Genomic DNA, 14,166 nt, shown 5'->3' with positions numbered 1-14,166 from the left:
ATGCTATCTGGTGAGTGCAATACATTACCAGCACGGATAAAGTCACCTGGCACTATTGTCACCTGAGAGAAAAATCAGCACTAAAATTGAACAGTCACTGAACACCGTTTGAAGCACAAAGTCACTTTAATCTATGAAACTGTATATCATTTAAAACAGTTGGACTATTTATTTCATTCTTTTTATTTATTTAATAGTTAATTGTTCACCAGGGAATATTCACTATTTATATCTGTGGTCATATGTTTATGGTTTGACTTCTGATACAGAGGATCAAACACACATATTATTTTGTTTGCACTAAGATTTTTTTCTTGACATCCTCCATTCCCAGAGGGTGCAACACTCCCAGTCCACTATTGTTTTATTTTAATTTTTTTGTTTTGTTTTATGATTGTTTATTATTTTTTTTAATATATTTTTTTGGTTTTAATTTTTGGTTCCCAAATTAGAAATCACTTTGACACCCACCAGAGGGTGTAACACGCCATATCCATCTTGCTGTGTGTTTTTAGCATCAGTTTTTTTATTAGTAATTGCACAATTTTATGTCACTAGGAATACTTAATTGTATCATTTGCACACAATTCACCTGTTTTGTGACAGGCAGGGGGTGTAACACTTTTGCACCAATTTTTCTGATTTCAAAGCAGTTTTGAAATCCGAAGTTTATTACATCCTTCAGGGAGAGTAATATCACTACACAATTTTTTGGCCTAACTGCCTGACTCAATAAGGCAGAGGGTATAACACCGTTCTTCACAGCTTCACTCTTCCTTTTTTATTTGGGGTATAACATATTATCTATATATACTTTTTTGGTATTTTAATATTTCTGCATAGGCCTAGTGTCAAGCCAAAGGTACAATTAAACTGCCAGGCACTTTTTTTCATCATACTTTACTAAGAGCAGAATAGCGCCATTTCTACACTTCATTATTCAGTCCGACGGATGAAAACTGATGGTAGGGCAGCTATTGGCTACTGGCTATCAACTTCCTTATTTTAGTCCGGTCGTACATCATCACGTACGAATCCGTCGGACTGTGGTGTGATCGTGTGTAGGCAAGTCGTTCGTTCGAAAGTCCGTCGGAAGTCCATCGAAAAGACCATCGGACCTTTGATGCCGAAAAGTCCGCCTGTGTGTACACGGCATATGGATCAGACCAAAATGAGGAGGAAAGAGGGACTTTGTTACAAATCAGGGACAGTTGGGAGCTATGAGTTTAGTAATCGGATAATCGGATCGTTAGTACAGAGCTTTCGAGAGCCGATCAGGACAGTTCATCCCATATTATTCTATCGGACATGCACGAAAAAAAATTTCGTACGATGCCAGATCGTACGATTTTTGTTTAATCGGTACAGCTATCGTTCGAAAATGCAATACGAATGCATTACAACACATGACATCACTTCTGAATTTTTTTTCTGTCGTGCGGGAATTTTCGTGACTTTAGATTTGATCTGAGATTAGCATGCAAAAAAAAAAAAAACGAACAATCATTCGTCCGATAATCTCATCGTGTGGATGGGGCATTAGTGTGAATTTGTCCGAACTCCCACTTTAAAGCTAAAGATAAAACTTTTGGTTCAAATGAAATAACAGAGGTCTGTGTTCATCAGGCATTTGAGGAGGAAAAGGGAGCAGATCATTCTGGTTCTGAAATGAAGGACATTTGAAATCTATGCTCGTGAACTAGACGTTGGGTCAGCAGCCCGCACAACACGCCCACTCAGCGAAGACCCGGAAGTGAGCCAAGCCTTCCCTCTAGTGCTGGTCAATGAACACGGTCCTACAACGTCATCTGAACGCGACTGTTATGTCAACGGAAGAACCTAGAAACTGCCATTAGCAACGTGAAGCTGCAGTTCAGTGCGGACCCAGGCGCTCTATAGACGCGGTGGAGAAGGAAGATAAGCTGGTGTTGTACCATCAGGGAGCGGCTAGCTCTCCTCCATCCAGCGGCTGGACATGAGCACCCAGGTGACTGCAGTGTGGAGTACATCACATGTCCCTGATCTAGGATACAGCAGATGAGGGACTGCAAGGTTTTGTGTTAGAAGTCGTCTGTTCTGTGCAATGTCTTTTTGTTTTAACACTGTATCTTTTGTATCTTTAACAGTACAGCATCCTCTACAAGCAAGAGCTAGGTAAGCGGCCCTATGATTCCACAAATGATGGTGTGCTGGGATAGTTTAGCTATAGTTCTGCATATCATGAGCTGACTTTGTTTGTTTCTATGTAGTATATGTTTACAGTGCTTTTAATATAATACTAAAGGCTTTGCTGCCCTTACCACCTATTTTGGTGGCACCTGCCAGTGTTCCGTCAGAATCGGCGACCCATCAGAATAGGTAACGGAAGTGACATTCTGTCACAACACTGCGACGCCCATCTTGGTGCACCCCACACTCGTCCGCAGTAAGTCTACAGTCAGAAGCCGGCAGCGGACATCTTTTTTTACACCCAGCTTGCAGTTCACACTTTTAATGTTGAATTTTAAAAGCAGCGGCAAGCCTGCTGATCTCACAGGTTTGCTAATCTGACAGAACATCACTGCTTTTAAAATTTCAACTTTAAAAACAGTCATGACGGATTTGAAAATACTGTATGTCACTATATAAGCCGAGTTTATTGGTAAAAATAAGTGTGAAATGCAAGACTTGGCTGGGTGTAAAAAGATGTCTGCTGCTACCTTCTGATTGCAGGCTTACTGCGGCCGAGTGCGGGGTGTACCAAGATGGCCCTCGCAGTGTAGTGACGGAACTTCACTAACGTTGCCTAAACTGACGGGTCACTGATTCTGATGCAACACCGGCGCTCTCCAAACTTCTCCTCATCTGTGTTTGTCATAATAAGCCGCTAGCCAATGGAGGCACAAGTGCAGGCTTGTTCCTGAGCATGGCTGTGTGGATCCATAGATACTCACAGCACAGCTCGGCTACATCCTCTTTTCCTACCTCACAGGATTTGATGGACAGCAGCAGTAGCCAATGGCTCTTGCTGTTGCCTCTGTTTCTGTGTGGGCAGGGAGAGGGACCAGCACTGCTGCAGACAGGCACAGTTGGATCGATACAGGACAAGTATTTAGGGAGGGGGGAGGGGGTGGTGGGATCAGCTAGTGGAAGTTTTTTTTTTCACCTTATAAAGAGGAACTTTAGTAAGATAATGAAGTCTTGCTAGATCGCTTCAAGCTGGTCCCTTTTGCAGGTATAGTATGTAAAACATTAAAAAAAAGTATCTATACCATTAATCATGCTATACCGTTATACAAGTTGACATATGAAGCCAGAGGATGCCAAAAAAATTCCTAAAGATTTGGGGTTCTTGGGTTAGCTCCGAGAGTACCATCCCAACTGATCTTTAAAAGATCAAATGAAGCCCCTGACCACTGGTGGTCTTTATTGAGCAACACAGAGATATGACCTTAGGGTTGCAATGTGTACCAGTTTACTATATTTTGTAATGGATTGAGCAATGTTCACTTCATATGCATGTATGTTTGTATGTTGTGTACTGAAAATAAATAAAAATTCACCCTTTAAAAAAAAAAAATAAGTGTCTATACTGTTTCAAATCCAGTAATATACTGTCTCACCCTGCTCTGCACATGGCCGGTTGCTCCCCATTTTTAGGCACTGTTGAGTTTGTAGAGGCCGATCTGCTGCCAGCCTTCAAGCAGAATTAAACCCTCCTATCCTTCAGGGCCCTTTGACACTGGGGCGGTTTGCAGGCGCTATTGCGCTAATAATAGCGCCTGCAAACCGACCCGAAAGTGCCACTGCTTTGTCTCCAGTGTGCAAGCCCTGAGGGCTTGCACACTGGAGCGGTGCGCTAGCAGGACGGGAAAAAAAGTCCTGCTGAAATCAATGGGACAGCGCGGCTATACTGCCGGCAAAGCGCCTCTGCAGTGGCGCTTTGCGGTGGTTTTTAACTCTTTCTCGCCCCCAAAAGCGGGGGGTAAAACCGCCCCGCTAGCGGCCACATACCGACGGTAAAGCGCCGCTTACAATAGCGGTGCTTTACCGACGACCCCGCCCCAGTGTGAAAGGGCCCTTGCAGCCAAGAAATCTGCTTCCGTTTGATCTTCAACTGCCATGGTGCTGCACATGTGATCAGTTATAACATCAGCCATTTGATGGTTTGACAGTTTGGTTGAGGACACAAGCAAATGTGACAGTTTGCATTTCCAGCTTTCCAGGAATGTAACTGTTTTTTGAAACTGGTAAATCGATCCTCCTCTTCTGGGGTCCCTCTTCTCTGCCCCATCCCTCCTGTTGGGTGCCCCCACAGCAAGCAGCTTGCTATGGGGGCACCCGAGCTAAAACACAGCTCCCTGTGTCCATTCAGTCACAGAGCTGTGCCCTGGTCCAGCCCAGCCCCCTTTCTCTCCTGATTGACTGGCTGACTTTGACAGCAGCGGAAGCCAATGGTGCCACGCTGCTGTTTTAGCCAATAAAGAGAGGAGTCCCAACCAGCCAAGTGTCTCATGCAATATCGCTGGATAGAGATGGGGCTCAAGTAAGTATACAGACGTCGGCTTGTAATTCTCATTGACTCTTCCTATCAGTGTATCTGCTTGCCTGTACGGGCACACAGATACACTGACTGGTCTGCAGGAGACCTGCATGGCACCTGCAATCTGCAGTATGCTGCAGTACATAAAACCATTAGTTTCAATTATAATCTTTCACTAATGCAAGTGCTGAACTTCCGGCATTGAGACTTACAGTTCCACCTCTCATATAGTGTATACAGTGATGATAGTGGGTTGCATGAGCTTCACCTCTTGATGATGTTCCATGTTAATATTCTGACACTATTGCGTAAAAGAGACCTATGTTGAACCTTATGCTTTTCTTTCCTAGCACACGGTGATGCCATATGGTCAGTAGCGTGGGGTAAGAACACAAATGATGGGTCGGAGACAGTAGTCAGTGGTTCCCTGGATGATTTGGTGAAGGTGTGGAAATGGTAAGCTAAGTTGTTATAAAAAATATTTTGCCTAATCAAAATAGTAAAATATTCTGATTCCTGTTGTAACAATGGTTTATCTCTCCCTGAGACCTTTATACCTGGCCTAAATATACGAGGCAATCTTCATCAGATAGCTGAACTGCCAAACCTTGGCATCCATGAATATCTTTATTGCGTGCAGATGGTTGAAGCAAACAATAGGATGTGATAGATGTCAGAATTTGAGGTGTTTAACCACTATACCACCAAGGTCAAAACAAATCTTAAGGCCCAAACTCGATTTTGCAACACTGACATATGTTAGTACAACTGTACATATCATTGTAAATACTTAGTGTATCCGGATGAATTATACCCGTTATTTTTTCTTTTTCACGGCACAGCCAATCAGACGGTCAGAGCACACGAACCCGGAAGAAATTCTGGGTGAAGATGGAAGCCCTCTCGACGATGACAGTGTGCCTACTAGCACATTATGCCATTGTCTATGCCATTGTCTTTTTTAAAAATAAAATAGTGTGGTTTACTACCGCTTTAATCTTTTCCTCCTCGCAGCCGAGAAAACAACGGGGAAGGTCAACAAAGTGAGTGAGTACTGTGATTGGCAATCATGTGCTATCACAGTGATCATTAACGTGAGACCCAGAGCTGTCAGTAACAGCTCTGTCTCAGTGCTAGGAGCTTCCAGCACAAACAGAGGAGTGTAAATATGCCCAGGTATAAAGCTAATTTCCATGACACCGCATATGTGTGCTATGTGGTCATGAAGAGGGTTAAAGTGGTCAAAATTAGTAATTTCTTTCCTAGCCTCAGTGTGTGTCCTCTATTAACAATATAGAAACTCACAAATGAGGATGTAGGAAATGACATCATACAAGGGGGGGGGGGGGGATTACAGACAACTAGAGCAATTAAAACAATAATCACAGGGTGGCAGACCTTCTTCACACATGTAGCCTGCAAAAAATGATCTTGGAGCAACATGGATTTCAGGTGATATTAAAGTAGATGGTTATAGTCACATAGATCTATTTATTTCGTAGCCCACTAACTATTTGCAAAATAGTTTTAAAAATGGCCTGACTACCCTTAAGAAGGACTCTGTGTTTTAACATGTCACAAGTGCATGTTCTATTAATGCAGGAGTGGTGAAACGCTGGATCTTCAATGGACATTAGAGGGTCACCAGCTGGGGGTGGTGTCTGTGGATGTCAGTCACACTGGAAACATTGCAGCTTCTAGCTCTTTAGATGCCCACATTCGCCTCTGGGATCTTGACTCTGGCAAGCAAATGCGTTCCATAGATGCCGGACCAGGTAAGAGCTTACTTTGTTTAGTAGATAATAGTTTAGTTTCTAATACAAGCTATCATGTACTGTATTCTATAGAGTTATGGTAATGTAATGGGCTTTTTGTCCTGTCTGCAGTGGATGCCTGGTCTGTGGCCTTTTCACCTGACTCCCAGCACTTGGCTACAGGAAGCCATGTGGGAAAAGTGAACATCTTTGGTGTGGAGACTGGAAAGAAGGAATTCTCACTTGACACCAGAGGCAAATTTATCCTCAGTATTGCTTATGTAGGTATATATGGTCGAAGATGTAATGCAAGGAAATAAAAGTGGCAATACACTCATTACGTTTTATATTTCATTATTCCCAACAGAGTCCAGATGGCAAATATCTGGCCAGTGGAGCCATCGATGGAATTATTAACATTTTTGATATTGCAACTGGCAAGCTCCTCCACACGTTGGAAGGTAAGAGGGGACTTATTGCAGGGGGGACTTATAAACAGCTTTTTAACCACTGTGGCTGTGCTCTCTCTCCTCCCAGCTCCTCTTTATTCCAGTGCAGCATACCTTTTATTAAGCTGTGTGTACAGGAATACAGTACTGCAGCACTAGCACTTACACCCTATGTTAATCTTCTTCAGCTGTAGTGGCAGCTAGAGAAATTAAAGTGGCATGTTCTCCTCCCCCTTGCTGCCCCACGTGATCATTGTGCTATCTAGTAGAGTGGATCTAGCAGGGATGATTGAAAGAGCCTTCTCCCTGCTAGCTGCCCCATGTAACACAAATTACTCAAGCTGGAGGGCATGTTGCACAATTTGTTTGGCAGCAGCCATCTTTTCATTTTTTTTTTTTTGTAACATGACTGCAACAATCGGTGTTGTGCGGGTGTGGAAAGGCTCTTCACACATCCTAGAGCAGGGTTCTCAAACTGGTGGCCCTCCAGCTGTTGCGAAACTACAAGTCTCATCATGCCTTTGCCAGTGGGAGTCATGCTTGTAACTGTCAGCCTTGCAATGTCTCATGGGACTTGTAGTTTCGTAACAGCTGGAGGGCTGCCAGTTTGAGACCCCTGTCCTAGAGTGATGTTTACTAGTATGTCACGTGATTACTCTTTGCTCCTCCTAGATTTTACAGCGTGCGGGCAGTGGGTGGGTGGAACCTAGAGATGTCATGTGACTGTGGTGGTGGACTGTGATAAAAGGTGTTTTGGACATTTATTTGTAAAAACTATTTTTCATTTCAGCATGGGAAATGAGGAAAATGGATGTGAAGTTGATGTTCTGGGTTTAATTACACTGTAATAGTTGGGAAAATAGGAAAATAAATCAGCAGGAAAGTAGAGAAAGGGAAGGAGGAGTTGATTAACTCCTTCCCACCCAGCCAATGTACATAAACAGTCAGGTGGGAGCTTCACCATTCTGAGTGGACGTACCCCTTGCGCGGTCCTATCCTGTGATGGCTGTGATCTTCTGAGTCTTCACAGTGTGAACAGAGACACGTGTCTGTTTCGGCAATCCCCGCTGAGCTCAGTGAGAGCTCAGTTCGAGGGCGGGGTGCTGCAGCCTGCCCTGACAGCTCTCTGTGTTAGTTATGATTTTACACAGAGAGCTGTCACAGATCACGCAAACTGCAGCCATCCACACATAGTACACCAAGAGCCACTATCCCTGTCCCATAAACATCTGTACCACTGCACAAAACATCTGTCACACTGCCCCATCAACATCTGTACCAGTGCACAAAAACATCTGCAATGGTGTTCCATTGCAACATCAACATCTGTAAGTGTACCAGTGTCCCACCAATAAATAAAAAATTTAAAGCTCCCCTGTCGCCCCGTGCAAAGACGAATGCACGCGTCGCTCCTAGAGGACGACCGATCTATCGGCCGATATTTGGCCTTTTTTAAGAAATCGGCATTGGCCGATTTATGGGCACAAATCGGCCGATTACCTCCCTTAAAACATTTTTTAAAATCCCAACATTTTATTCTCTAGGACCTCTGCTACAAAAATATAGAATGTTTGGGGTTCTAAGCAATTTTCTAGCAAAAATACAGATTTTTACAAAAGGCATCAGAAGGCCTAGTCTTAAAGAGGAAGTAAACCCTGGTGAGTTTTTTCCTCTTTATTTCCCTGCAAAGGTAAAGCATAATGGGCTACTATGCATCGCATAGTAGCCCATTATGTGTCACTTACCTGAAACTGAAGCCCGCGATGTCACCGCTGTCCCCACTAGCAGGGAGCGTCCATCTTCGCTCCTCTTCTCCTCTTCCTTCCGGGGCCGCTAACTCTGGCTCTGTGACTGGCCGGAGTCGCATGACGCCAGTCACGGCATGACGCCTATTAGAAACGGCACGCTGTGCCCTTTCTAAAGTGCGTATGTGCCAATGACATTGGCGCATGCGCCGTAGTCATTGGCGCTGGAGTCTTTCGTAAATATCTCCTAAACTGTGGAGGTTTAGGAGATATTTCACCTACAGGTAAGCCTTAATATAGGTTTACCTGTAGGTAAACGTGGTTATACAGGGTGTAGAACCACTTTAAAGGGGTTGTAAACCTTTCTGTCACTGGAAACCCCCAGTTTACTCACCGGAGCCCGTTCGTTCCCATGCCGGAGACACGCATACCCTCTCTGGCCCGGGTCTCTGCCCTTGATTGGATGGATTGATAGCAGCATAGCCATTGGCTCCCGCTGCTGTCAATCAAATCCAATGATACAGGGGTGGGTCCGAGTCCGGCATTCCGTGTCTATGGACGCAAATGCTGGACTCGGGAGCGTGACCGCATGGTAACCCCTGGGGAGAGCGCTTCTCCTAGGGGGTTTACCGATGCTGGGAGGAGCCGCAAGCACTGTTGGGGAACCCCAGAGGACGAGGATCGGGGCCAATCTGTCCAAAACAAACTGCACATGGGAGGTAAGTATGATGCATTGTTTTTTTTTTTTTTTTTAAATAACAAACAAGTATGCCTATGCCGCGTGTGAGAAGTAACTTGCTAATATGACATTTTTGTGGAAAAAAACCCAAATTATTTCATTTCTTCATTTTCCAAAATATTTTTAGGAAAAATGACAACCTCAAAAAAACTCTTAATGCCTCTTACTAAATACCTTGGACTGTCTACTTTCCAAAAATGGGTAATTTGGGGAGTTTTTGTTCTGTTTTGGCATGTTATGGCCTCAATAAATTAGATAGGCCATCGGTACATCAGGTGTGATGATCAATTTATATATACTGTGTATATATGTGTGTGTGTGTGTGTGTGTGTGTGTATAATATATAGTCCTTTGTAAAAACGAGTGTTCTAAATACCTATTTAGAGCTGTCTTCAGGCTGGTCACATGACTCGCGGCTGCTTTACAGCTCCAATACATTGCTTCAGAGGGAGATAACGGCCCCTCCCACAGAAGCAATTTATCTGAGCTGTAAAGCGGCTGTGAGTCATGTGAACAGCCTGAAGACGGCTCTAAAGAGGTATTTAGAATGCCTGTTTTTACAAAGGACTTTGTATAGTGTGGTATGCCAGACTCTAATAGAGGGGCTGGCAGTGAATAAAATATAGACTTAAAAAAAGACTTGACTTAAACACATTAACAGGAGCAAATTTTATCAAAAAACAAACTTCATCCTGTGATCTGTAGGCAAATGTAACAAAGTTACTTTTTATCATTGATGTCTGAACAGTCGTCACACACACACACACACACACACACACACACACACACACACCCCCCCCCCCCCCAAAATGACCGTTTACTTGGCACTACCAATATTCATAGAACACCTTGTATCTTTGAATGAACAAGGTGAAGGGGTGGTGACATCATGATCTCTACCTCATCCAGTCAAAGAACTTGTTGTATTCATTGAAAAATGTACCCCCTATGGTCAGTGAGCAGATGCTGCTCTAACAGAAGAAATAATATTTTGGCTATCACTGTAGTAGCACCGACTACTGCGATAATTGTCAGCTTCCCCAGCAATATGCATACTTGTGTCAAGGTGGACCAATGTAAATATGCAATGAAGATCAAGCCTGGAGTTCAGGTTTAAGAAATGTAACTTTTTCCTTGCTTGTAAAAGCAGAAACAGTTTGGTGCATTTCAGAAATCACTTTGTCATACAGGAGTGAAGGATTATAGTCATTTCCAGAAAACACAGGTTGCAAATTGGAAACCCAGTATGCTGATATCATATTTATCAGTTTGATGGGAGGGGAAGGGCGTACCAAAAATAATCAAATGCTTAAATATTTGGTGCTCTAAAGGCCCTTGTTCAGATTATCCCAGCCTGCCCACCCACACAAGTGCTCTGCACTCTGGTGTCCATCTTCTCTCATAATTCAAAGCTCAATAGGGGACATGTAAGTATATGACTAGCAGGGGGAAATATGTCATTTATTTTGTTGTGTTATGTCCTCCTTGAAATTGATTTTTTTTTTCTGCACAATATTTTATTATTATTATTATTATTTGTTATTTGTTATTTGTTTGTTTTTTGTTTTTTTTTTTTTTGTTTTTTTATGGACTATTGCTAAAAAAAGACATGATTAAAAAAAAAATCCATTATTTTTTCTTCACAGGACACGCTATGCCTATCAGATCTCTGACATTCTCTCCAGACTCCCAGCTGCTAGTAACCGGTTCTGATGATGGATATATAAAAATCTATGATGTGTAAGTTTTGGGACTTGTTTGCTTGTTAAAACCCAATGATCTTAACCAGAACCTGCCAGAATATAAATATGGCCATTTTCAAAGATGTTTTTAAAGCTACATTCACCTCAGTCTTATGTTACTGTTTACGTGGGACAAATGTGCAAGTCAGTGGTCCTGATTTCATGGTAGCTAGTTGTTGTGAAACATCTGCAGACTTTTATGGGGCCCAACAACTCATTCTGGCCGTCTCTAACGTTGATTGACTGCAGAAGTACAACAGCTGCTAAACTTTATACTTGCAGATATCTGGAGTGGGGCAACCTAATGAACATAATTACTCTTAATTCACCCTATATAGTACGTAGCGCAGTAGAGTCGTCTTATAAAAGAAGGTTTTCAAATTCCAACAGATTATCCTTATTTTGGGAGAGTGGGCAGTGCTATGCAAATTGTTTTTTTTTTTTTTTTTCTCTATTGGCCAATTGTACGTCCATAAACTTCTCATCCATATCTATAGATCTTTGAAGCTGGATTTCTTCTTTAAATCTATAATACTTTATAATAAACAGTGTTGTCATCTGAAATAATATTTACACAAATGCAATTAACCAGGTAACTAGAACCTGTCAGAATATAGCAAGGCACAAAATGTATCTGTTACCTTGGTAGCTGCCACTGCACTGATTGTCTGATTTTACAGAACTATTGCTACAGCACACAAAGAAATTACAGTAACAGAAAGGAATTAATAGTCAGATTTGAGTTTATACTATCTTTGTGGTGTAAATATATCGTTTGCATTTTTTTTTAAACACATGAGCAAAGCACACCAACAAAATTTATCGTCAACTTCTCTAAAAAATACTGCCATGACTAGCTCATTCAATTCTAAAAGTATTCTGATAGCTAGCTGAATATCATCTTTGTTTACTTTGCTAAATATTTACTGTATGTATTGCTGTCAGGCAACATGCCAGTTTGGCTGGTACCCTCAGTGGACATGGCTCCTGGGTTCTGAATGTGGCTTTCTCCCCTGATGATGCTCATTTTGTCTCTAGGTAAGTCTTTCAGAAAATCGCCTTACAGAGTGCGTTCATATTATATGGATTTGGGAAATAATAAATTACTTTGTCCTTTTCTTCTCAGCTCTTCTGATAAAAGTGTAAAAGTATGGGATGTTGCTAGCAGAACATGCGTACATACGTTCTTTGATCACCAAGAACAGGTAGGATGATGTAAAATATTTGGGATACTGCGAGGCTAATTTACCCAAAATTGGAGCAGTTGTGCATGGCAATCCTTTTGTGCTTAATTTGCCAAGCTTAACTGAATGAGCTGAAAATAGAAGTTGATTGGTTGCCATTCCTACTCTGAATTCTGTTTGATCCAGTTTTAGTAGATTTGTGCATGTGTGTGTGTGTGTAACTGTGTGTATATCGAGTGCTTTCTCGATTAAACAATCCACCTGGCCGTCTTTAGTTTCTGTCTAGCAAAAAAGCCCTGCACTTTCCCTTGTCATCCACTTGTGATAGTAGTGCAGTTAAGGTTAAAGTCAAACTTTACTTTAAAAAAATAAATGTAAACAGACAGGTTTTTTTTTAATGCAGAAGAGATATACTATGTCACTGTAGCATTACAACTTCTTATTTGCCTGTCTGCACTGTACACTGGGTGCACGATTGTACAATTTCAGCATCTGCCAAGGTGAATGAGCTCCCACGCATACGTGGGAGTGACATCAACTCGGCATAACCAATCAAAACAGCTGAAGATCAGAAACCAGAAGACGTCCAGCCAAACTTGTCAGCAGCTGGAGAGGGAGCTCCAGGGCACCACGTTGCATTAGCACACCTCAACGCTCAAAAAAGGAAAACTTGATCTGCATCACACCACAATGCAGACTTATGCACTGTGCAAGCAGTTTTAGGTTTATGCATAAACCAAAGCCATAGCCAAACTTCAGAATGAAAATCCACTTTAACTTTGCAAATGTGACATAATTGTTACCTTTTTAGTGCTGGAATTTTTTGTGAAAAACAAACAGCTGGAGAGTAAAGGTAAAAAAAAGTAGTGCAGGCTTATTTAAATCCAAATGCTGCATATGTAAAATGAAAACCTAAAATATATGCTGTTTAAAAAAAAAAAAAAAAATTGTGGTAATTTGCTAGCAGGTATTGTACTGGACCACCTTTTATGTTTCCTTGTTTATCCACACTGACATATCAAGATACATAATAGCATGTTTAAGCTGTTATTGCTCAACCCTATCTTTTTTTTCTCTAATGTAGAACCAGAACATGACCCATAACTGTGCTGGCTTTCTTGCAGGTTTGGGGTGTACAGTACAACAGAAATGGCTCTAAAATTGTATCTGTTGGAGATGACCAGGAGATCCATATTTATGACTGTCCCATATAAAACATTGTTCTTTATTGTGGAAGGACTAGGAGAAATTCCTGGCTTGTCTGCTATTTCAATAAACTCATCATACCAGATCCTGGATTTACATGTGCTGCAGTCAACAAAAGAATATATTTGCACAGAACAAACATAATGCTGTTTTCAGTGAAAATCGAATACCTATGACTTGCCACATACGTTAAAATTGGGTTGTACAATCTCCCTTAGATCTACCAACAAATATGTAGTGCAAGGGTATGCCTGATTGGATACAGATTGATTGGATAGATAAGGTAGGTCCTAATATTACATAGTTTTGGTAAATCTAAAGTTGGCTGTACCAAGTTTGTGTGGTCAGACTGTAACATGTATGGTGACGCTAAAACAGAAATGTAAGACGTCTTTTGCAAATACTTTTTTTTTATAGTTACCATTTGCACAAGTTATTAAACTTTTTAATTTGTGTCTTTTTTTTTTTGTGATTATTTTAAATGAAATGTAGATTGCAGTTTCTTACCAGAGAAAAAGAGGAAGTTGTTGCTACATAGAGCAGCTTCAAGCATGGCCCCAACTTTAGGGTACATTTACAGTGATGCTGTGACGCTCTAACAGTGGGGACTGTAATGTACATTTTATAACCATAGTTACCAGTACTTTTTAGGGGGTATGTGTAAAGAATCAATCTAAAAAAGGTCTTGTTATATCTGTGATTCACTTACATACAGATGGTACTCATGTAATGACTTCTAAATGCAAATGGAGAAGTAGAGTGGCAGTCACAGAAGTAAAAAGGTGCAGTGGTGGTCAGTGAAGAATGCTATTATATTCATAATTA

At 41.7% G+C, this 14,166-nt stretch overlaps 1 protein-coding gene across 1 annotated transcript; it reads left to right on the top strand.

Annotated features, from left to right (window-relative positions):
• Positions 1–1,751: 1,751 nt before the first annotated feature.
• Positions 1,752–13,796, top strand: SKIC8 (SKI8 subunit of superkiller complex). The gene is made up of 10 exons (XM_073614007.1): positions 1,752–1,987; positions 2,127–2,154; positions 4,873–4,978; positions 6,125–6,297; positions 6,409–6,557; positions 6,644–6,737; positions 10,856–10,949; positions 11,897–11,989; positions 12,078–12,156; positions 13,260–13,796. Exons 1-10 carry the CDS (start codon positions 1,976–1,978, stop codon positions 13,347–13,349), a joined length of 918 nt encoding a protein of 305 aa, XP_073470108.1. The 5' UTR covers positions 1,752–1,975; the 3' UTR covers positions 13,350–13,796.
• Positions 13,797–14,166: the final 370 nt, after the last annotated feature.

This window comes from Aquarana catesbeiana, linkage group LG02, assembly GCF_042186555.1.
Source record: "Aquarana catesbeiana isolate 2022-GZ linkage group LG02, ASM4218655v1, whole genome shotgun sequence".
NCBI classification, from domain to species: domain Eukaryota; kingdom Metazoa; phylum Chordata; class Amphibia; order Anura; family Ranidae; genus Aquarana; species Aquarana catesbeiana.
The sequence above is the reverse complement of the archived record's forward strand: the minus strand, read 5'-3'. Positions and strand labels throughout refer to the sequence as shown.